We start from the raw sequence: 23,718 nt of genomic DNA on the forward strand, positions 1-23,718 counted from the left end.
AGATCGCTGAAGAACGCATATTGAGAAACAGCCCTTGTGTCCGGGCGCTTCACGTGGCTTAGCGTTAACCAGTATGACGTCACAGTACCGCGTGATTACACTGTTTCGTGGGCTTTTGAATCACTCTCGCGGTACTTCGATGTCTGCGCATGTCTGCATGAAGTCAACCACCCATGCTTGTAACTGGGGTAGCGTTTGTGCGCTCAGTGATTTAGGGTGTAACAAAACAAGATTATTACATTAATTAAAATATACTCAATTAGTATTGTAATAAACCTTTTTAAATGTTTGTTAATGATTAAGTGTCATTAACAAACTCTGAATTAAAACATCAATATATATGCTACGTAAATTTTCCTTAAATCATCAAAACATCCAAATTCAATGAAAAAAACAACAACAATGTATTTAAGATGAGACACATTCAGCATTTATAATTTTTTCTCTTTTTTTTTACTTTATTCAAAGTTTTCTTCAGTAGTCTGTTAACAGTAGACCAAAGGTATGATGATCAATTTTAAATGCAATATGGTTGAAAGGTCAGTAAACAAACAACAAAAAGGTAATTTCTTAATAGAATGTCTGTACATTTTTTGCTTTTGTTACATATTTCATACATCAAAATCCTTAAACGTTAATAATTATGTATTCCAACTTGTTGCAGCTTGACAAAAATGTAGCTTGAAGGAGAAGGGACAGCTGAGAAACAAAGTCCTGGTACGCAGACGACAATACTATAACACTGACAAGAGTATAATGATGATGGAGACGGAGACACAAGCCAGAGAAAGGGTGGACCAAACACCAGGCCAGAATTCTGCATGAGTCAGGTAAGCATAATGAGTTACACCAGTGGTTCTCAACTCTGTTCATGGAGTCCCACTGCTCTATGAATTCTGTATGTCTCTTTGATCTGACAGACTGAGGCTGCGTCCAAATATCACTTTGTGCATCCAATCGTGCATCATGTTCTGGATGTAAAGCATGAGACTTTTAATTGTATGTTAACATTTCTACATTTCTGCATTATTGTTATGTATTTTGTGAAACATCTGCAACTGCAACATTGTGTCGTTTATTTAGGGACTACTGAATAAATAATACACTTTAATAAAGCTACATACTCAAAACCAAGAGCTTTTTTACAGGAGCAAAGAATTCTGCATCTAAAAGTTTGATATAAGCAAATGTTCATTTCAGAGTGTTCATTTTATTTACAGAAAAACTTAAAAATGGTAAATATAAATTTAAAGTAGTTAATAAAACACAAATACGTTTTGGTGCAAATTGCTGGCACTATCTGGATTTAAATTTTTACGCATGCTAAGTGTGTCCCATCGGATGTTAATTCTACATGCACGCTTGGGATCTTCACGCCCACTAAAATACTTAGGCCAAATACAAAAAAAGGTCATAGTAGTCTAGTGCAAAGACAACAAGTGTGAACATTTGGACACAGCCTCAGTTCAGTTCATGAAGATCTCTACTAATGAGCTGATGATTTGAATAAGGTGTGTTAAATAAGGAAGACATACAAAATGTGAATAGCAGAGGACCTCGAGGAACAATGTTTAGGAACAGTTACACTGTATAAAACATTAACTAAACAGACAAATTATTTGTCATAGCTTCAATAAACAAAAGAATGTCACCTGCATTTTAGTTTCCAGCATTTTTCCACAATGAAGCCAAACTGGAAGAAAATAAACTTCTGCTTTGCATCTGACATCAATTCAGAAACCTGCAAAAATAATCACAAGAGAATGAAGAATGTTTTAAATATACATAGAAGTAAGCTCTAAGGAGCGGCATGGTTTACAGTAGAATTATGGGGTACTCACACTATGCATACTGTATCATACCAAAGTATGTTTTACCTCCAAAGTTTGGTGTGACTAGTGTGAGCGCTCCGTACCCTACTACACTTGGTCTCTGCGACAGTCCAGTTTAGTTCATGGTAGGGTGGCAATATTTTGAAACATAAATATTTTCAAATTATTTGCGACCCTTACAAAGACACTAATTTCCCACAGCCAGCAACAGCACAATGTTTGTCTGACATCACAATCTTACTGTTATTACAACTTTATGATTGTCAACAACTACTACTTTAGACTGAACACCAGTGGGCGGAGCCAACGATATAATGATGTGCTGTGTCTTTCTGTGGGGGAGGTCAAATGAAAATTAATCTAGCTAGTGACATCACTACTCCAGCCATTTTACATTCGTAAAACAAGAATGCTGTCTGCAATTCACTTATGTTTCCATGATTGCAAAAACTTTTATCGATGTACATATACAATTGTTTAAGTGTCATAATTAAAACATGCCTAAATTGGCAGTGGCCCTGTCGATACAAAACTCAAGTGCAAATCATGACACTAATATAAACTGTAGTTTTGGCAATTATTGTAACAGTTATCAGATATGAATCGTGTCTTATGTAAATATAAAAAGAGCAGGAAAAAAAATGAATATAGTAAAAAAAATCTGATCTGTGCATTAAGATTTGCAATGTAAATGCAGTCTTATTGTGAGAAGAAAACTTGGTTATTGCTGGAATCATGAATGGTCTGAATAGGATTTGAGTTTGTTTACTTGTGAAACTTACCTGCACCACCATTTACAGATCCAGTGGGTGCAGATCATCATACAGATGGTTCAAGTGTGGATCCACCTAATATTCAAGGTAAAAGAGCATTTGTTCACAGCATTATCTAAGAAAACATATCACTAGATATTACATATTAGATGTTAATGTCTGACTCTGATCCATACGAAACAGGTTTTCTGTCCTGGGACACTCAGCTAACCATCAAGAAAGAACACAGTAGGTTAACAAGAATCTGACCTCACGTTTTGATCAAAATTATGGCAGTACATTACACATTTAAGGACTGTTATTCCTCTGTCTGATTTAAAAATACCCAAAAGTTCTTAAAAAGAAGCAGCCCTGGTTATTTTGGCTTGTTAAACATAAACTATATAGACATTACTATTGCGACGCCTCCTTCTAATAAACAGGTTTAAATACTTTACTTATTTCCATGAGCACAAATCTTAATGCTACAGCATATGATATTCTAGAAAAACCGTTTGATGCTAAATTTATAGCAAAGTGTTTTGGCAGGGCCCTTTTCAATACCAACTTAAGAATGACCCTACAAACAAAGGTTCAAACAGAAAATGAGTGATTCAGTCTGGTGTGGAAGAACTTTGACTGGTCTGAATAAAGCCCAGACCTTAACTTAACTTTAAGGTTTTTAGCCCAAAACTCATCACCTAAACCTATCAATGACTTGTACAAGAAGCCGTAGTCATTTCGGAACAGAAAAAGGCACTTACAAAACTGTTGCAACAAAAATGAAAAAACAAAACTCTTTGTAGTGGTATTATATGGTATAGCATTTATATTTGTTTTGATTGGAAACACTGGAATAAATAAACATGTTTATTAGAATGAGGCCTCCCAATACTTTTGTCTAGTGTATTTGCCACAGACAGGGTAACGCAAGCCTTAGAGTGTGCTTCTTTGTAAATGTGACAAATGAAAATGACCTGATCCATCATTTCCAGCTCCAGTGGGCATCCTTTATCCATCCAGACCCTCATACAGATGGTTGGAGTTTTGATTCTCCTAAAGTACCATGCAAGCTAAAAGAGCACTTGTTGACATAATTAGGAAGAAAACATAAACGCATTGTTCATGGCATTTAAATATATAACACTGTTTAATACTACCTTTTCTGTTCAATCCATAGAGCACTCATTTTCCCTCTTGAGACCATGGTGTGACCTGCAAGGTCGAATGGAGAGTAAGTTGCCTAAAAAAAAAAAAAAAAAATGTATTTAAAATCGTCATTAGCTAAACATCAACATGTCTGAGGCAGATGCAGGTCTGATAATCTGTCCAACATTCAAAACCTCACAGTAAATCTACAGTCTTGAGTACTGTTTTAAATCAATGTATACATATGCTCATTATGAATTTTAATAAAAAATACTAAATGTATATAAAAAGCCTCAATTCAATTATTTTTTGATATTGCAGCTGTAAACGAGACAATCTTGGAGTCACCTGCATTCACTGGTCCAGTTAGTCCAATTACAGATGGAGATTATAGAAGAGGATGATGTATTTTCTCCAACATCTTTCTAGACTGATAAAAGATCTAGACAGGCTTGAACAAAAGTTAACAGAGGGGCTTATATAGAGAATGGTAAGAACCATTTTATCCATCAAACTTTTTACCAATTATTGTAAACATAAACAATATTATAGGGCTTAATTTGTTTTAAACATTACTTCAATGTACTGTATCTGTTTAAGGTGAGCAGCTACACATAAAAGAAGAACATGGAGAATCTGCCCAGAGGTGTTAACCAGCAATGCAGCTATACAACTAAATTGATGCAGGCGGAAACAATGTGTGTATGTTATGTCCAAATGTTGTTATGTTCAAATGTTTCACAATTTACTTAAACAGGTGGACCTTTCATTATTGCATTAGTCAAGTACAACTGAGTAGGTTAAGTTTACATATCAACGTCAATAAATATATATAAATAAATATCAGTCTTGACAGCAAACATAATAATGTTAAATAAAATAATAATTACAGCTTTTTAAGAAATTTACACGGGCTCAAACTATCAGTGAAATTAACTATCAAAAACCTAAAATAACCACAGACACGTGAATAAAATATCTAACGTGAACTAGCTAGTTACTGTACATACATTGCTTATTATCAACGAAATTTCTAGTTAACTGATCCCACACTCAGCATTATTAAAATGTATTATTACTACATACCTTAAACAGATGTTCCCTTAAATCGCCAGACCAGGACAGGTTTCTTTCTTGCCCTTCTTCTTTTGCATTGCGACGTCGATATAAGTGCATGGTGAAGCACGAATGTAACGCAAAGACGCTCATATTAATAATATACACGATACTGACGATTAATACGGATGATTTTATCTTTGTTTGACATTCTAATCAGAGTTATATTGAGGAAACAAAGAAAACATATGACATAGTTTGTAAAATTAATTTTTCCTTATTTTTTGTAATGGTTTCTTTTAGAATGCAGCTGCTGCAGAAGAAGAATCCGTCCGTCTACCACTGAAGGAGACGCGGAAATTCCTTCCAAGATGTTCTTTGCCCGAGGAAGCATTTGATTAATTTAAAGATATTGTGTTTCTTTGTATGTTATAGAAAAACGTTGCTTTTTTTGCATACACTCGTGTAAATATGCATGTTATGAATGTTTTTCTTTTGTCTAATTTAAATAAATTTTACGCAATCAACTGCCTGTTTTATTGAAAATACTGTTTTAATTGTTGTTAATGATATATTGTAATAATATGTGTGTATAACTGTGTAGAAGATGTAGTTTAGAGCAATTTATTTTTAATGATCTTTTAATCGTCTTTTAAAGCTCTCAGAAACATCTTAGAAAGAGCTCGAATAAAGCTCTTATAAAGATCTTTTAAAGATCTAAGAAACATCTTGGAAATATCTTAGATACATCTGCTAACATCATTCTAAATATCAAGCGTCTTGAAAAGATCTTAAAAGCGTCTTCAAAACGGCTGGGCTCATACGTCTCAGATACGTAATTCATATGGGCAAACGACCTTTATAATACGTTTTCCAGACGGAATGGAAATCTGAGTGATTACCTCGCAGATACGTATCTGAGACGTACGTGTGCTATCTGGGTAGCTACTGTAAAAGCACATTTCTGTATTTGCTAGCTAAACTGTTAAAACGCAGCAAGTGTGGCTTCTGTGGTAGTCAAGGTCTGGAAAATAGAGGGCAACCCCCCCCCCCAAGGAAAACACCACCGTTTTTCAATATTTTACTATGTTCTTACGTCAATTTAGATGAATTTATACATACATACGTATCTTTTTTCCAATGGGTGCACTTTTAATCTTTGTACAGCACTTCATGAATGTGTTAGCATTTAGCCTAGCCCCATTCATTCCTTAGGATCCAAACAGGGATGAATTTAGAAGCCACCAAACACTTCCATGTTTTCCCTATTTAAAGACTGTTACATGAGTAGTTACACGAGTAAGTACGGTGGCAGAAAATAAAACAGTTTGGAGCCATAGGAATGAATGGGGCTAGGCTAAATGCTAACACATTCAAGAAGTGCTGTATAAGGATTAAAAGTGCACGCATTGAAAAAAGATAGGCATGCATTAATTCATCTAAGTTTAGGTAAGAACATAGTAACATAATTGAAAAATGGTGGTGTTTTCCTTCAAGTGATTTATGAAGGATTTTTTTAATTTAAGGGGGAGTATGTGTGATTGGGGGAGAGTCATTTTTAGACACTACATTTTTAAATGATCTCAGCTAAATGTTTTCTCAGTCATAAGGTGACCATATGTCACCAGTTTTTGGTGTTCTTTCCTTCACAAACTCACAACAATATATACACGTTAACATTCAAAAAGGTTTTGTCCCCATTTTTTAATTCATAGATAATAACAAATAAGATTTCAATTATATTTTGACCACTGGAATAGGAAATGCCCCTGCTTTTCATAAAAAAAAAACTGGTCACCTTGCTCAGTCAGTGTATTTGTCTTTAAAGGTATAATGTTGTTGCACACTAGTTTACACACAGCACAAGGAAGTTTTAAACAAATGTATGTAATTTTTTTGAATACATGCAAAGATGGCCATTTTGACATTATTTTGTGTGCAGAATTTAAAAAAAAATGATCTGTGCATGTTATAGAAGAATGCCAGTACAGTACATGCAGGGGGTGTGGCCTCAATGGCCATTTAGTAAGCAGTGTGTTGTGTGCATGAAGAATGTGCAGGGTAGAAATTCAACTAAAATTGCTTTAATCTTGTTGTTTTAAACAAAATTATGCTGCAAGATTTTTTTAAAGTTATATTTAAGTTCCCTGTTAAAGGCAGCTCTGCAATGTTTTCAAATTTCCAGTTTATTCCTGTTAATTCCCATGGAAAGTTTTCAGCCTTGAAAATTCCCAGAATTTTCTAACCCTACATGTTGATTCACATTTAGCAGACAGTTTTATGAAAAAAAATGTACCATTAGGTACAGATACGTATACATTTTGTACCAATATAATGTACCTCTGACATACTTATATGAACTCTCGGGTGCAATATATATGTATGTATGTATGTATGTATGTATGTATGTATGTATGTATGTATGTATATATATATACTCACCTAAGGGATTATTCCTTCAGAACTGCCTTAATTCTATGTGGCATTGATTCAACAAGGTGCTGAAAGCATTCTCTAAAAATGTTGACCCATATTGATAGGATAGCATCTTGCTATGGATGGAGATTTGTGGGATGCACATCCAGGGCATGAAGCTCCCGTTCCACCACATCCCAAATATGCTCTATTGGGTTGAGATCTGGTAACTGTGGGGGCCATTTTAGTACAGTGAACTCATTGTCATGTTCAAGAAACCAATCTGAAACGATTCGGGTTTTGTGACATGATGCATTATCCTGCTGGAAGTAGCCATCAGAGGATGGGGACATGGTTGTCATAAAGGGATGGACATGGTCAGAAACAATGCTCAGGTAGGCCGTGGCATTTAAACAATGCCCAATTGGCACTAAGGGGCCTAAAATGTGCCTAAAAAAAACATCCCCCGCACCATTGCAATAATGAGAAATTGAACAGGTGTTCCTAATAATCCTTTAGGTGAGTGTATATTGATTTGATATCATTTTTTACAATGTACACTATGAAAACCAAAACCCACAAAGAGGCACACAAAAAAAGTCAGTCTTTTACATACAGTATCTGTTTTATTTGATGCACGTTCAGTTTTTTTAGTACACAGACAGTGACAGCTTGTATATAGATGTACATATTACATAAACACATTGTTTCGTTTTATTTTCCTTATTATGGCAAAGCAGGTTAAGTGAATTCTATTTCTGTAGATGTATTTGTAACAACCAGCTTCCCTTCCAAAAAAAGAAAAAAAAAACAGAAAAACAAAGGAACTTATTGCTTAATAAAAACAATGGCTAGTCGTAACAACCATAATCATATTAAAAATTAAATCATTAAATCTTCACAATAACAGATGCAGCACACGGTTAAATAAGAACTACCATTATATATATATATAAAAAGGAAATTGTATTTGATTTCCACATGACAAGGCTAGTGGTAGAGACCTATTTTTAGTGCCCTAAAAACAGCAAATATCTACAGCGTAGAACATTGATCGATAAGGGAAAGGGTGCGAGGGAAGGCAGGTATGGCAGGTTACACTGGTGTGAGCCCTGATTTTAGTAAAGGTGATATGGGGCCACATTGACAATACTGTACATCACTTCCAAGGACTCGATACATTCAGGGCCCCCAGGCAAACGGTGGGGTTTGGGGATAAAAGCGCACCTTTAAAAGGTGAACTTGTGGCATGCTCCTCGTCTCTTATTAAGAGCTCACGACTGCATACTTCAAACGGGAGATAAAGGACACACACGCAAGGTTGACATTTTCAAAACTCATGCAAATCAATACTGGGGAAGAATGCATGTCCATTCAGTCTTGAGGAGGAAACGCGACCACAATTTGTTCTTTCGCTATATTTGCGTTTGGCTTTCACCCTCCTGAACCACTTTGAGCATCATCGTCGCTTCTTTCATACAGACTCTCCCTCTTTCTTTCACAAGTCTTATTCTGCATTCATCTCTCTTTTTGTACAGTATCTACAGTAACGCCCAGCATGGCATGGAGTGAGGTAATCTCGATGCGTTGCCCGGGTCGACAGCCCTTTGAGGCGCCTGGATGTGTTTGTGAGGGCCGGGGCACCTTGTGATTTTTAGGGGTTGGGATTTGACCCTACATTCTGAGCTTGGAGCAATGTCGCTCCTGAAAGCCCCGCCCCTTACAGACACGCATGCAGGAATCACCCCTAAGAAAGTGTAATGTTTTCCTTATGGTAGAAAACATTCAGTAAGACAAAAAAAGTGCGGATGTGGAACGGAAATTGCTCCGCCCCTTTTCAATTTAGTAAATCAGGCAGTGTCAATCAACTCATTTCATGCCATTCATGGTCTACATAAAGCAACAATAAATTAATACGCCCGTTATGAATTAATGAATAATTACAACAATAACAAATGTATAGCAAAGTGTAGCATTCATACAAAGCATGAATTTTAGTGGCTGTAATCATATTTATCGTATTTGCAAACATGCATAACTGACATGCAAGTCTATAAACACTACGCGTGTTCCTACAAAAGCTCAGTTCTCTTGCAGAGTCCAGCCCTCATCTGTGAATATGCATGCGTTGTGTGTATCTCTTTCAGTAACTTTGGTATATTCTTTATTTAGGGCTGGATGCTGTAAGAGAAACTCGTCGCTTGGTTCATGTCCCACGTATGCCTATTACGTTAAATAAAAGCAGCAAACCCCGTCGCACGGGCTCTGCCTCAGTTGACGGTTCCGGTTTGGTTTGGGTCAGAAGATGATTGTCTACAAAAGGGAAACCGTACAGAACCGATCTCAGGCAAAGCCACCTTCATTGGACAGGGAGTGCACACTACGACGATCATATGGGTGCCAGGTATGTTGAATGTACCTTAACGAAAAGCCACATGAATGTCACGTGCGCCTTTCACAGACGAGATGATGTGAAATTCATGTCGCTTTTTGTAAGTGTCGACTAGCTAGTGCTTAACTCTTTCCCCGCCAGCGTTTTTTAAAAAAAAGTTGCCAGCGCCAGCATTTTTCAACATTTTTCACAAAAGTTTAATGCCTTCCTGAAAATGTTCATCTTTAAATATATAAACATACAATATATCAAATGAAAGAACAGACCCTCTGCTTTCAAAAAAATAAGTTTCATCCTACCTTCATTACTTCTCTATTTATAACCTCTCAAATAAGGGTAGGTTTCTTCAAAAACACAAAATTTTGAGCAAAAAGCTGAGATAAGTCAATTTTTGTGAAGGGCTTTTGATAGAGATCAGATGCAGAACGATCTTTAAAACATACACGGAGTTCTTTCTCTTTTACATGAGGCGTTACTTCCGGGTTGCATATTACCCACCTGGTGGATAATAGCGGTATTGCGGAAAGCCGGAAATTCTCGTCATTGGCAGGGAAGCTTTTTTTCTTAATTGACGAGTTATCTCAATGGCGGCGAAAGAGTTAATCTGACAGGAACGGGAAAATACAGGTGCAGTTCGACTATGTCAATTAAATATGTTAATATGAGTTTGTAGCATGCTAGTCAGTTAATGTTCATGCGCTTCCAATAGCTAAAAAAAGTGATTGCGTAACACAAGCGATAATCTCTAATAAATTAAATGTGCGTAAGTACAGTCGCCATACACAATGTCGGAACTTGAAAATTAATTAACGATAAAAACTTGTCACATCTCGTGCACACCTCGTGAAATGTATTGTGTTTATACTACATACTAAATGAACAACACAGTCTCCTGTCGATTCGTAACGATTTTACAAAGTGGCTAATCATAGGCTGAGTTTGGGAGACAGAGGGGGCATTGCCCCCCCCAAGACCAGAGCCACTTATAGAAATATACGAATTCACATTTTATTTGTAAAATTCAAGTTTGAGTAACTTAAAACTGTTTTAATTCATTTAAACCATAAAGGTGACCTAGAATGACTGAACGGGGTATTTATCCTTGTTCTGTGATGTGACATGTAGACAACAAAATTTTGGTTGGGTCTGTGATTCCTTAAAAGCTTCCTAAAAACCTCTCTCAGAAAGCTATATTAGGGTGGGGGCTTTTAAATGCGTGGTTTTGCACCTATATGGCGCCCCCGTCGGGCCTAACTGGCAACCTCATTATGAAATGCAAGCTCTTGACACTGATTGGCCGCCTTTGCTGCTACTCAAAAGAATGTAAACTCGCCGTCTTCAGAACGCGGACAGACCAAAATGTTACAGATAGAAGAGCACACCTCGAAATGTGACTCGCCATTTTGCCTTGAACTTCGCAAATACTGCTGCAATTTACTTCCCGTTCGAAGCGAGAGGCCGGATGTATGCAAATTATTTTAAAGGGGAGGGAATTGAATGAGAGTGCGGGGGGAAGTGAGATGCATTTTAAGTAACATGTATCCATTATTCAGATTGGGCCATTTTCTGGCGGACATTTCTAAAAGATTTCTATGAAACGGAGATGTTCAGAATGTCTAGCATTTTTCGTATGTCTGTAAATGCGGGTAGACTACCGTTATTAAACTAAGACAAGGTTTTTTTCATTCCCTGTCACCTTTAAGAGCATTGCAGTACCCTTGTTTGCCAGTAGGTGCCCCCAAGCACAAACGTGAAACTCGTACGATCTCATTCATACATTTTTATATGATCTACTTTCACCCCAATGAATTTGGGGGTGGGGCTTCATTAATGGTTTTTATGATAATCGTACGTTTTGTACAATTCACATCGCACATTTCATACGAATTTGCCACTTCGTAAAATAGTTACGAATCTCAGTGACCTGAGATGATTAGTCAAAAGCTGCTATTCATTGGTTCATTTGCACACTTTAACAACGCAACTGCTTCGCATTTACTCGTAGCAAAGAGGGAGAGCATAACCATAATGTCACTTTTATATCTCTCTCTGGATCAATCTTCTTTAGCTTTATTTCGTATTTCTTCCTCAGGACCCGCCCCCTCTATTGTGACCCACCAATCAGTTACTCCACAAAGACTGTCGTAGGACAGGAACGAGTGAGAGCTGATGGGACTTGTCGTTTTTTATTAGGAGAAGGTGAAGGCCAGAGGCAGCAAGCGAAGGGTGCAGAAATACTGACACTTAGCGATAAATAAGTCGTGTTATACAGTCGGGGAGAATCAAACACTGTTAAGGGGAAGACATCATGTCTTTATTTTACAGGTTATTTAAGTTCGCCCAATAATGAAAATTTGGTCATCAATTACTCCCCCAATGTCATTTTAACACTTAGTTAAGCAGAGTTCCTCTAAATTTATTATTTTTTGGTCAGTCATTATTCACTGCATCTAGACTTAAACACAGCCTTATCTCACTTGAAACATCAAGTACATTAAGAGAAGCAAACGACGACCGATTTTTTCATTTTTGGGTGAACTGTTCCTTTAAGAGGGCTAACACTGAAAAAATAATCAAGAGAAAAGTACATGGAAAGTGAATGGCTGAGAACTAAAGAATGAAAGTAATACGAGTTCTCCATTCTTCTCAGGCCCTTCTTCCATGCAACATGTCTCTCTAAATGTATGCATGTGCGAATATGAACGAGGGCTCAGCAGGAAACCTCCATGGTTTGGCTGACCTGCCCGACACCCTCGGTGCTGTCTGAATGCGTGCATGCGCGGTTGCGAGTCCCGTCCACCGAGCCGGCGCTGGTCAGAGAGGCTGTTCGCGAACGAGCGAGACGGGTCATACTGGCCGAGGGCACTGGGAGAGGGAGAGAGACAAAAGAGAGAAAGAGAGAGAGTAAGAGATGAATATTTGTATATTCAGATATAATTACATCCAGGGTGCATGATGTGTTGTGAAGGCAGTATGACATGCTTGAGCTTCTGGTCAAAATCTTTTTAGCCTCAAGCTGATCACATTCCCAAAATAATAAAATCACATAACCAAAAAAATAATTTAGATCAGCTCGACCTATTTGCAGTTTTTTGTTTCGATAAATTTTTTTTTTTAAATTGTTATCTATTATGCTATAGTATATGCAAATGTATTTGTCATTCTTTATTTTTTTATTTTGCTATCATATAAATTAATATCTGATAATAGAGTGGCCACTAAGATAAACATAGTTGTAGGCCTATCTCATATGCATTTACATTGCGCCAAACCCGTTCAATAAATATACTATTTATTTCTTAAAGTCCCGCTGTAGTCAATATTTTTATTTTATTTTTTACATATTTTTGATTATTATTATCAATATTTTTGACTTTATGCTTTGAAATAGCTTGAATTTAACTCTATAACCTTGCTTCTTTTAGTATAAGTAGATTCATTAATATGCTAATTAGCCCCCACCACCACTTAAAGGGACACTCCACTTTTTTGAAAAAAATGTATTCATTTTCCAGCTCCCTTAGAGTTAAACATTTGATTCTTACAGCTTTGGAGTCCATTCAGCTGATCTCCGGGTCTGGCGCTAGCACTTTTAGCATAGCTTAGCATAATCCATTGAATTTGATTAGACCATCAGCATCGCACCAAAAAACAACCAAAGTGTAGATATTTTTCCCATCTAAAACTTGACTCCTCTGCAGTTACATCCTGCACCAAAACCGACGGAAAATTTCAAGCCGTGACTCTCCAGGCTGATATGGCCAGGACTATACTCAACAATCAAGGACCTTGCCGCTGCAACACGGCCGCAGGAGGTGCAATGATATTACACAGCGCCTGAAAAAAGTCCCCTGCTATTAAAAGTAACCAAGGGGACTATTTTCGGGCAGTGCATAATATCACTACGCCTGCCGCAGCCACGCTACAGCCGCAAAGTCCTTGATTATTATGCTAGTTTCCCAGCCATATCTGCCCAGAAAATCACAACTTTCAACCCTCCGTCGGTCTTAGTACACGATGCAATTACAGAAGAGTCAAGTTCCAAACCGGAAAAATACCAAAACTCTTTGGTTATTTTTTAGCGCAATGCCAATAGTCCAATCAGACTCAATGGATCATGCCAAGCCATGCCAAAACTGCCAGCGCCAGACCCGGAGATCAGCCGAATGGACTCCAAAACGGTAAGAATCAAATGCCCAACTCCATGGGGAGCATATTTTCAAAAAAAGTGGAGTGTCCTTTTAATGACTACCTGAGCCACTCGGTCAACACAATACAACATGTTTGTGACAAAAAAAACATGTTTTTTTTTTGTAAACTGCTGTTTAAAGATGAAAATACTCAGCAATGGTGTCAACTGATGAGTTTGCACATGGTTTATCTTAAAATATATTCGAAAACACCACACAGACATAAACAACATTAAAACTTGATTTTCACCACAGAGGGACTTTAAAATATAAAACTATAATAAACACAAAAAATATTTTACAAGTCCAAAATATTGACACGCTTTCGAAACCTGACATTTGGAAATAATCGCCATGCAAAGAGCACGAGAGGCCATTCAATGCCCGCAGTGTGCAGAAGCGCAAGACACATTTTTCCTCAAGTGGAAAAATCACTGATCCATAAAGAAAATAATGAATGAATGGAAATATCGGTCTGGGGCAGATCATTCAGAAATCAATCGGGTAGATCAACACAATCGGGAGACTGAAGGTACAGTACATGTGTCATCTGAATGAGGGCTGGGGATGAGGAAGAGGGCAGGCGTAAACACAAAACAGAAAGTACCTGGCCCTCCACTCATTCTCCGATCCTTTATAGACGCAACTAGAAAGGGGCAGGAAAGGGCAGGAAAATATACATAGGGTACAGATTATAACAAATACAGCATACACACATGGTCCAAAATTAACTAATATCACTTTATTCACTATAAACTATAGTTTGCCTTGTTTAATAATAATAATAATAATAATTGAAGAGCTCAAATGCCGCTAAACGCCACCTCCTTCGATTATTATTATTAATAATTATTAATAATAATATTTATTATTATCATTATTAATAATAATAATATTTATTATTATTATTATTATTATATAATTTACAATAAAAATGTATGTTGTTGTTGCAAGTATTATTCATATTTTATTCCTACAAATTAGCAATTGGTAATTTTGGACCCTTATCCGCACACATACACTCCAAGGATGTAGACACACAAGGAAATAAGACACTCTAAAAGTACTGGATCGGATTTACTTTGGTAGACTGGTTTACGAACATGAATAATTTGTTAAATTAATACACTGATATTCAAAATAATTCAGACTTACTGTATCCCATCCCTTGTAGGAAATACTTGAAAGCCTCTGTGAGCTTTCCAGGCTGTGGGAATCAAAACATTGATAGTTTAAATTAAAAATATATTTTTTATATGAAGCACATTAGTCTTACAGTCAGCACATAATATCAAAGACTGATCTGAGATCAGACATTTTAAAATAGTCTGACCTGTGTAATCTGAGGCAATCCACCAGAGTCAGCCATCTGCAACAAAACAAATATGTTTTTACAGAAATGTCACAATTTTATAGTTTGAAACGGTCTGAATGTTTGCAGTATTTCTGTTTTCGTACCTTCAGGAATGTGGTGTTAGTTGGATCCAGTTTGGAGTTGCACTCGACCTAAAACAGAGAACAGACACCATACATCATGTATGAAAAAAATCTTCTGCCAGATCTCCTTTTGTGCGTCATAGTGCTATAAAAAGTCATGTGTGCATTTGATATACTATTCAAATGTTTGAAAACACTTCTCTTATGAACTTTAAAATCTCTAAATAATTCACTTTAAAAAAATTCCTTGTTGCACTTTTTTAGAGACATATAACAGACCTTACTAAATTACCTTAATTAATTAATATACATATATTACACAGAAAAATAAATAAATAATACAAAAAAATAATGAATAATAATAATACATTTGCATTTTAAGATCCAGAAAATAATAATCTAGTTAAATGAGCTTAAGTTATTACAACTTTATTTTTTATAATTTATTATAGGAACTTCTTACTAGTCATGTTGAACTGTTAAAATGACTTATTAATTCAAGTTGTTTAAACCTAAACATTTATGTGCAACAATACATTTTCACAGTGTAATTTTACAGTTGTGTTGTTCTATAGTTTACTGTTTGATTTTACTATTATTTTTTTTTATTACTTTATTTATTTAAACTCATTCCCCCCAGCCATTTTTTTTAAGTTGCCCGCCAGCATTTTTTGTGATTTTCACAAAAGTTTCACAAAATGCCTTACAGGAACATTTTCTTTTAAAAATATATAAACATAAAAATATATCAAATAAAATATCAAACCCTCTGCTTTCAAACAAACAATAAACAAACAAACAAAACAGGTAAAAAATGTTTCATAAAGTCTTAAATATGGGTATTTTTCTTTAAAAAAAAAATGTTAGCAAAAAGCTGAAATAATTGCATTTTTGTTAAGGAATTTTGTTTTTAGAATGATTATCAAAACATACACGGAGTGTAAAATTTATAAATAATTTTTTGCTTCAGTTTTGTTTATAAATATGGGTAAGTGGTATTACAGATAACCATAAAAACTTGTTTTTATGCAATGTTTTCTCTTAAATTGACGAGATAACTTGTCAATGGTGGAGAAAGAGTTAAAGTTCATTATTATTCTAAAATATGGGAAAAGTGAATAAAAATAAGTCCGATTAGTTTCCGATTCGCAGGTCATATCTTACACCAACCACTAACCCAAATCCTAAAGTCAGCCATAGATTGGATTCCACATAAAAGGAAGCGAAAACCAGGATGACCAAAGATCACATGGACCTCATCAACCTGTTCACAGCAATTGATTGTGTATGACGAAGAGCACCTACTAGAGCTGGGCAAAAAAAAATCGCATCTCTGTGCAAATTCTCATGCGCATCTCAGCAGTAAAGTCGGCTCGGTGATTAGTATTAAAGGGATAGTTCGGCCAAAAATGATATTAAACCCATGATTTACTCACCCCGAGCTGTCCAAGATGCATATTTCCATCGTTTTTCAGACAAACACATATTCAGTTATTTTAGAAAATGTTTTAAATGTTTCAGTTAATCAAATGTGAAGTTACGGGGTCCACGACCTTCAAGTCCAAAAAGTGTGCATCCATCCTTCACAAAATAAATTCAAAAGGCTCCACGATGATAAACAAAGTCCTTCTGAGGGTAATCTCGTTGTAGAAATATCCATATCTAAAACTTTATAAACCAAAATAACTTGCGTCCGGTGGTGCCGCCATCTTGGTCGCGTCCGCATTCAGGATCAGAGCTTTTACGCAGCGTACGAATTGTCATGTGTCACTAAGAAAAGTGCGTACGCTACGCTGGTACTCTCTCCTGAATGCGGAGGAGTCTGGGATGGCGGCGCTACCGGAAGCTAGTTATTTTGGTTTATAAAGTTTTAAATATGGATATTTCTACAACAGCACCGCGCTACCTACAACACAGAGCTATATTTCTCCGTGAAGCTAGGCAAAATCACGTTCATAATCGTGTAAATTAATGTATGCGATTTTGCCTATAGCTTCTCTGTGAAATGCGGCTCTGTGTAGTAAATGCCGCTCCATATGAAAGCAGGTTATGGCGATTTACTACCAATCATCAAGAAGGCTTTACTGATAAGACATGCATGAGAATCACAGGCGATTTTTGGCCCAGCTCTAGCACCTACTGCCAAATGTGCGAACGCCGTGGGAGGATGTAAGTCTAAGTGTATTAAAAACCTTTGAACAGTAGTCCAAATGCAGATATAAATACTGTATGTATGTTTGTGTTCAGAGGGCCTGACCCAGTTACTGTGGTACTGCAAAGATGAGTCATATCCCAGCACTACGGGAAGACAGCTGCACAGACGCAGATACCTGCAGGCGCATTTCATACTACACTAGATGGCAGAAAATAGTGCTAAATAGCACTAAAAGTGTTTCAATGGCTCATAATGGCTTCCCTTATAATCATAAGGGAACCACTATAAGTGCTATATAGGAGCTATGTAAAACCACTTTTAGTGCTATTTAGCACCATTTTTTTTTTTTTTTTTTTGAGTGTACTAGGTGCTTTTGGAAAAGACAGATAACCTCTTTAATGCAAACTCCATGTTGGTTCCATCATGTTGTGTTTGCACTTGTCGGTGTGATGCTACATGCAGGAAAATTTGTCAGGTGCCTATTATCTCTTTCTGTACACATCCTTTCCAAAAGATTGGACACACTTGACTTTTATAGGTCAATTTATGTTTAAACAGTGTATTTGTTTTCCCCATGTCTCACTTTAGCTGTATTTTATTTGTTTTCTTCTTAATCTCTTACTCATCCTGGTCTATTTTTAAAGCGCCCACTTTTTTCATCTTCCTCCTCTTGGCCTTAATGACTCAAATCCCTTTCTTTCTTCGCCTCATCCCTCCCTCGTCACACTCTCCTCCTGCGTGTCTGATTTGATATGATGGGGCACTGACCCGGCTCTTATATGTTAGATTAAAAGGCCACGGTGTGGAGCACACAAGCTGGCAAAGCCTAGAAGATCAAGCCCTGGGCCAATGCCATCTGTTCCCACGAGGAAAATGGAGGCAGGGAGGTCGTCAGGAGGAGGTAAACAGAGGAAGGGAGACAGATGGGGAATGAATTGACCTGTCACTAGATGACAAAACACTTCCTGTTTCCAGCTTGCTAAATATGCCACATAGACGCATGAATACATACATGTAATGAAGCAGAACAGGGAAAGATGTCTTAAAAAAACTAATTTTTACCTTTATCAGTAAAATTTAGGAGAATATTTTAAATCTTGCTATTTCCATGGCATATCTGTTTATATATATAAAAAAGTATATATATATATATATATATATATATATATATTTATTTATTTATTTATTACATTGTTTTGGCAACTATATTATATTCTACATTACATTTTTATGACAATTTCATTCAAAGCAACTAACAGTGCATTCAAGGTTTATATGTTTTATCAGTATATGTGCTCTCTGGGAATCAAACCCACAACATTTTGGGCTGCTAATGCTTTTTTTTTACCATTTGAGCTACAGAAACACTAGCACCATAAAAGTAGTTAATTAAATAATATGTGACTACTATGTGTGTGCTTAAATCCCTAAAATAAAATTTGCTGCAGTATCATGACATCCGAAGACAGTAGGTGGTATGGATATATTATTATTATTATTATTATTATGTAGGTGAGACTCACCACGCCCTCCTCAGCCGGGGCATTGTCTCCAACGACAAGCATGACCGGGCACCTGTTAAAAAAACAAGAGCTGTTAAACATACTGATCATAGAAGCACATTAAAGCACATCTAATAAAGATTGTCTTCACCTCAGGGTCTTGGCATTCAACACAGAGCCACTGCGGTTCATTTCCAGATCCCTGCGGCTGAGAAAGAGAGAGATTTTTATGTATTTCAAGCCAGTTCCTTTAACAAATGTGCCCGTGCCTGTGAAAACCCAACTAAAGTCATTTAGTCATGTAAAGAACATCATGTGAAAATATAACCTTAATATCTTTAATATTGACTATTGAGTAAATTCAGGTCAAAAATTAAAATCATTGACTAAAAAATAAAACTTTGATGCTCCTCATCTGATAATAAAATGATATTATTGTGGATTGATATGTGGACAGGGTACAAATAAGCATTTTACTCGTGCATTATTCATATCTTATTACATATTAATGAAGCAGTGGGCGTTACCTGTTGTACATATTCCAGAAGAGCTGTAGGTTGAACTGGTTGATAGTGTTATTAATCTGTTGGCGGTACGTCTGCACCACCTCTGTGTTGCTCATGAGCTCCTCCTATAGATCAAATACAACTATATATTAATATATTAATAACTATATAATCTGTTTCACTTTATCTCTAATGTTTACAAAGTTAGTTATTTTTACCGTATATTATTAAAGGTGCCACAGAATGCATTGAAATAATCTGTTAAATTGTTTTCTGATATCTACATAGAAGGTATGTGACTTTATGAAGTGCCAAAATTATTTAGAGACAATTTTATATATCCATTTACAACCCTAGGATTTGCCCTTCGAATAAAATTGTCTATTATTACCTTATTTGAAAGGGTCATGAATAATAATGTTGAGCTTTGCTCTGATTGGCTGTTTTACAGAGCAGCTCCTTCAGTAGCTCTGTGTGTGTAAATGCATCTTATGTTTGAGCATGTATTGGACGAAGATACAGATTTTGAGGAATAAATAATAGTTTGGAGATTGTTAATGGAAGTTTCTGAGTGGTAAGTTTGTGTGTTTTTTCAGTATGGACCTGCAAAACGTAACTGTAACGTCAATAGTAGAACTTCAGCCTAAACGCTAGCATATAGCATTAACTAGCATATACCGCTAACTCAGCAGTCACAACTTTGTTTTATAACAACATTGTACTTAATTTAATGTGTAATTTAATGTTGGGGGCGTACATCTCGACTGTAATGTCACAGTGGGTGTTACATTGAGATTGGCCTGTCTTTTGCTTGCATGAGGTTTACATATGAAGGAGAAAAAAATCGCGTTTAAGTCTCACGATATGTCACTATGTACAGAACTCTTATTATTCATCTATGCCTAGATAAATACAGTTTTACATTCTATTGCACCTTTAAATCATACAAAATAAGAAATGTAAATGTACATTAAATACATAATTTGCTGTTTTAAAACAAAGGTGACCCAATGGTAGTATATGAAGAACTTAAGAAGAAGAACTTAAGAACTTGATCCCCTAGTTGTCATACCATAAGCTATTTTTTCATATCTGTTAATGTTGTACCTGGCTAAAGAGGTGCGCTAGAACCGTGTCCGGGAGAGAACTGGTGAGTCCAGACAGTTTTGTGGCGGCCCAGTCGATCCAGCCTTTCCCATTGGGGTCGATGTTTAGTAGAACCAAACCCTCCACGAGATCAGGGAAGATGAGCTACAGGAAGAAAGCAGGCTTGAATTGTTAGATCGAATGCGCACAAACAAACAAAGTGAACCAATGGTGATTTACTAACCGCGAATTTGGCAAGGATGTAGGCACCAGCCCCGACTCCGATACCAACAATGCTCTTAAAGCTGGAAGAAAAGACATTTTATTTGAACAAAACATCACTTAAACTGCAGTGTGGATAAAATCAAATCTTTGAAAAGAGGAATCATTTTGGACAAACCAAACCGTTCACAGTACATCAATCATACTGATCACACTCACCCAAAGTGTTGCACGACACTAGGAAGCATTCCAGCTAGCTGATCCATGGTGGGGTACTGGTACCTGAAAAATATTTGTTACGAAAGAGATAAAGTTGCTAATAATGATGTGTTTATGCTCAATTGGTTAAGCATTGCATTAGCAACACAAAAGTCAAGGTCACTGCAAAAGCGTCTGGCAAATGCATAAATGTAAATGTGTGTACATGTCGGCCTTACCCCTGTGGCAGCTGAGGAGCTCCAATATGCTGGCCAGGTGCATCCACGTGGCACACAACGAAATGCTTGGTGATCTCTTGCATGTCTTCATTGTGGAAGAATGAGTTGAAGCACAGCTTATCTGCTCGGAGAAAGATAAAGAGAGTTAACAGTGCAGTCCTATACAGTCTCTCCACAAAAACGTGATTATGCGATCGCATGATTCAACGCATAATCAACCAAAGTCCGCATATTTATGCGGTGGCCACATTTTTTCAAATATGCCGCACTTTCGCAGCATAAATTGCGGATTTCCGTGTGCAAAATATGCGGGCTTGCATGATTTCATAATTCCTGCATTTTCATAGCAAAAGACACATATATCTTAGCAGAAAGTTGAAAAGTGTTGCATTTACTTCACACAAGCACGGCCATGTCCCATGTTGCCAATGGGAACGTTATGAAGTGACGTGACTATATGACGTGAACATCAATGAAAAGCTGAAAACAGTTTTTGCAAGTTGCCACAATTTTTGCAAGTTGCCGCAAATTTTTGCAAGTTCCTGCAATTTTTGAAAGTTACTACAATTTTTGCAAGTTCCCGCAATTTTTGAAAGTTGCTACAATTTTTGCAAGTTCCCGCAATTTTTGCAAGTTGCCGCAAATTTTTGCAAGTTCCTGCAATTTTTGCAAGTTGCCGCAATTTTTGCAAGTTGCCGCAAATTTTTGCAAGTTCCTGCAATTTTTGCAAGTTGCCGCAAATTTTTGCAAGTTCCTGCAATTTTTGCAAGTTCCCGCAATTTTTGAAAGTTGCTACAATTTTTGCAAGTTCCCGCAATTTTTGCAAGTTGCCGCAAATTTTTGCAAGTTCCTGCAATTTTTGCAAGTTCCCGCAATTTTGCAAGTTGCCACAATTTTTGCAAGTTGCCGCAATTTTTGCAAGTTGCCGCAAATTTTTGCAAGTTCCTGCAATTTTTGCAAGTTGCCACAAATTTTTGCAAGTTGCCGCAGTTTCTGCAAGTTGCCGCAAATTTTTGCAAGTTCCTGCAATTTTTGCAAGTTGCCGCAAATTTCTGCAAGTTGCCGCAGTTTCTGCAAGTTGCCACAATTTTTGCAAGTTGCCGCAATTTCATCAAGTAAAATTGCATACATATCCCGCATATTCCATTGCATTTTTTTTAGAAAATGTGCGGCAAAATCAAGGATTTTTGCTCGCAACAATCACAAAAAAACTCTGTGTTTTTCTGGAAGGACTGCCTGTACAACGATAAAGTCATGGTAATCAGATGGTACTATTCTTTGCTATATGACCTTGTTCAATCGTTCAGCCTCCACATCAGATTTTTGCAAGTTGCCGCAATTTTTGCAAGTTGCCGCAATTTTTGCAAGTTGCCGCAATTTTTGCAAGTTGCCGCAGTTTTTGCAAGTTCCCGCAGTTTCTGCAAGTTGCCACAATTTTTGCAAGTTGCCGCAATTTCATTGAGTAAAATTGCATACATATCCCGCATATTCCATTGCATTTTTTTAGAAAATGTGCGGCAAAATCAAGGATTTTTGCTCGCAACAATCACAAAAAAACTCTTGTGTTTTTCTGGAAGGACTGCCTGTACAACGATAAAGTCATGGCAATCAGATGGTACTATTCTTTGCTATATGACCTTGTTCAATCGTTCAGCCTCCACATCAGATTTTTGCAAGTTGTCGCAATTTTTGCAAGTTCCCGCAATTTTTGCAAGTTGCCGCAGTTTTTGCAAGTTGCCGCAGTTTTTGCAAGTTCCCGCAGTTTTTGCAAGTTGCCACAATTTTTGCAAGTTGCCGCAATTTCATCGAGTAAAATTGCATATATATCCCGCATATTCCATTACATTTTTTTAGAAAACGTGCCGCAAGATCAAGGATTTTTGCCCGCAACAATCACAAAAAAAACTGCGTTTTTCTGGAAGGACTGAGTCAGTACAATGGTAAAGTAATGGCAATCAGATGGTACTATTCTTGCTATATGATCTTTATAAAAAAAACGCTTGGCTTTTCCTGTAATTCATAGCCAATGAAAATGCATTTAAAGTGTTGGTGTGCTTTTAGCCGTATGGAGCAGCATACTATCTGAGCTCTAACAGTAACCCGCCTCCATCCCCAGCTCCACTTGTCTAGATCTGTTATGCTAGAAGTACAGTCCTGTTTTACGCATACGTAAGGGTCCGCGTACAGTCCGCATGATGCAAATTTAGTCATCAAGTATTAATTATGTATACTTTATATTTGTGCCAGTTCTGAAAATCAGTTACTATAAAGTGAAACAACAAGCAAGTCATGCATTCTAACTGCTCAAGCTGCACTAATGAACACTTGATACTGAGCCATTTCATCCCATCACAGCTAATGGCGTAAACGATTTGGTTGCTTTTAACTAGATTTAATGAGCAGACCTCGTTCCTGTTAGTGTTGTGGCAACTGGTAGAGCAATACAAGGACATGGTTTGGACTCTCAGAGAAGAGATCACATAAGCCAGATTCCTATAGACTCTGGTATCAATTTTCTGAAATTGACCTCGATGATGGTTTAAAAACAAAGAGCTCTCAGCCAATCAGAGCTGAGTGAGCCTGTGCA

At 36.8% G+C, this 23,718-nt stretch overlaps 1 protein-coding gene and 2 long non-coding RNA genes across 12 annotated transcripts in view; 1 reads left to right on the plus strand and 2 right to left on the minus strand.

Annotated features, from left to right (window-relative positions):
• Positions 1 to 680: 680 nt before the first annotated feature.
• Positions 681 to 4,958, minus strand: LOC129414582 (uncharacterized). The gene is made up of 7 exons (XR_012370036.1): positions 4,820 to 4,958; positions 4,082 to 4,184; positions 3,745 to 3,827; positions 3,562 to 3,640; positions 2,615 to 2,680; positions 1,653 to 1,741; positions 681 to 817 (listed from the first exon to the last, which is right to left on the minus strand). It is a non-coding gene; the product is annotated as an uncharacterized lncRNA (long non-coding RNA).
• Positions 689 to 5,316, plus strand: LOC129414581 (uncharacterized). Of its 4 annotated transcripts, none has more exons than XR_012370033.1 (6): positions 689 to 830; positions 2,633 to 2,833; positions 3,580 to 3,818; positions 4,055 to 4,223; positions 4,334 to 4,435; positions 5,093 to 5,316. It is a non-coding gene; the product is annotated as an uncharacterized lncRNA (long non-coding RNA). The 4 variants fall into 4 exon arrangements; XR_012370035.1 differs by having other exon boundaries at positions 4,334 to 4,431; XR_012370034.1 differs by having other exon boundaries at positions 2,633 to 2,692; positions 2,789 to 2,833; positions 4,055 to 5,316.
• A 2,492-nt stretch (positions 5,317 to 7,808) lies between these two features.
• The window catches only part of ndrg4 (NDRG family member 4), a 46,525-nt gene continuing 30,615 nt past the window's right edge, over positions 7,809 to 23,718 (minus strand). For 5 of the 7 annotated variants that reach the window (XM_073868578.1, XM_073868576.1, XM_073868580.1 and 2 more), the window contains 12 exons: positions 21,132 to 21,247; positions 20,914 to 20,976; positions 20,717 to 20,777; positions 20,494 to 20,637; positions 19,408 to 19,511; positions 19,032 to 19,088; positions 18,902 to 18,953; positions 15,245 to 15,292; positions 15,120 to 15,155; positions 14,942 to 14,993; positions 14,394 to 14,432; positions 7,809 to 12,461 (listed from right to left, as the gene is read on the minus strand). In XM_073868578.1, the coding sequence (XP_073724679.1) occupies positions 12,307 to 12,461; positions 14,394 to 14,432; positions 14,942 to 14,993; positions 15,120 to 15,155; positions 15,245 to 15,292; positions 18,902 to 18,953; positions 19,032 to 19,088; positions 19,408 to 19,511; positions 20,494 to 20,637; positions 20,717 to 20,777; positions 20,914 to 20,976; positions 21,132 to 21,247 (927 nt within the window). In that variant the 3' untranslated portion in view covers positions 7,809 to 12,306. The remainder of the gene's footprint in view (positions 12,462 to 14,393; positions 14,433 to 14,941; positions 14,994 to 15,119; positions 15,156 to 15,244; positions 15,293 to 18,901; positions 18,954 to 19,031; positions 19,089 to 19,407; positions 19,512 to 20,493; positions 20,638 to 20,716; positions 20,778 to 20,913; positions 20,977 to 21,131; positions 21,248 to 23,718) is intronic. The other 2 variants (XM_073868577.1, XM_073868582.1) reach the window with 1 other exon arrangement.

This window comes from Misgurnus anguillicaudatus, chromosome 6 (assembly GCF_027580225.2).
Source record: "Misgurnus anguillicaudatus chromosome 6, ASM2758022v2, whole genome shotgun sequence".
Taxonomy (NCBI): domain Eukaryota; kingdom Metazoa; phylum Chordata; class Actinopteri; order Cypriniformes; family Cobitidae; genus Misgurnus; species Misgurnus anguillicaudatus.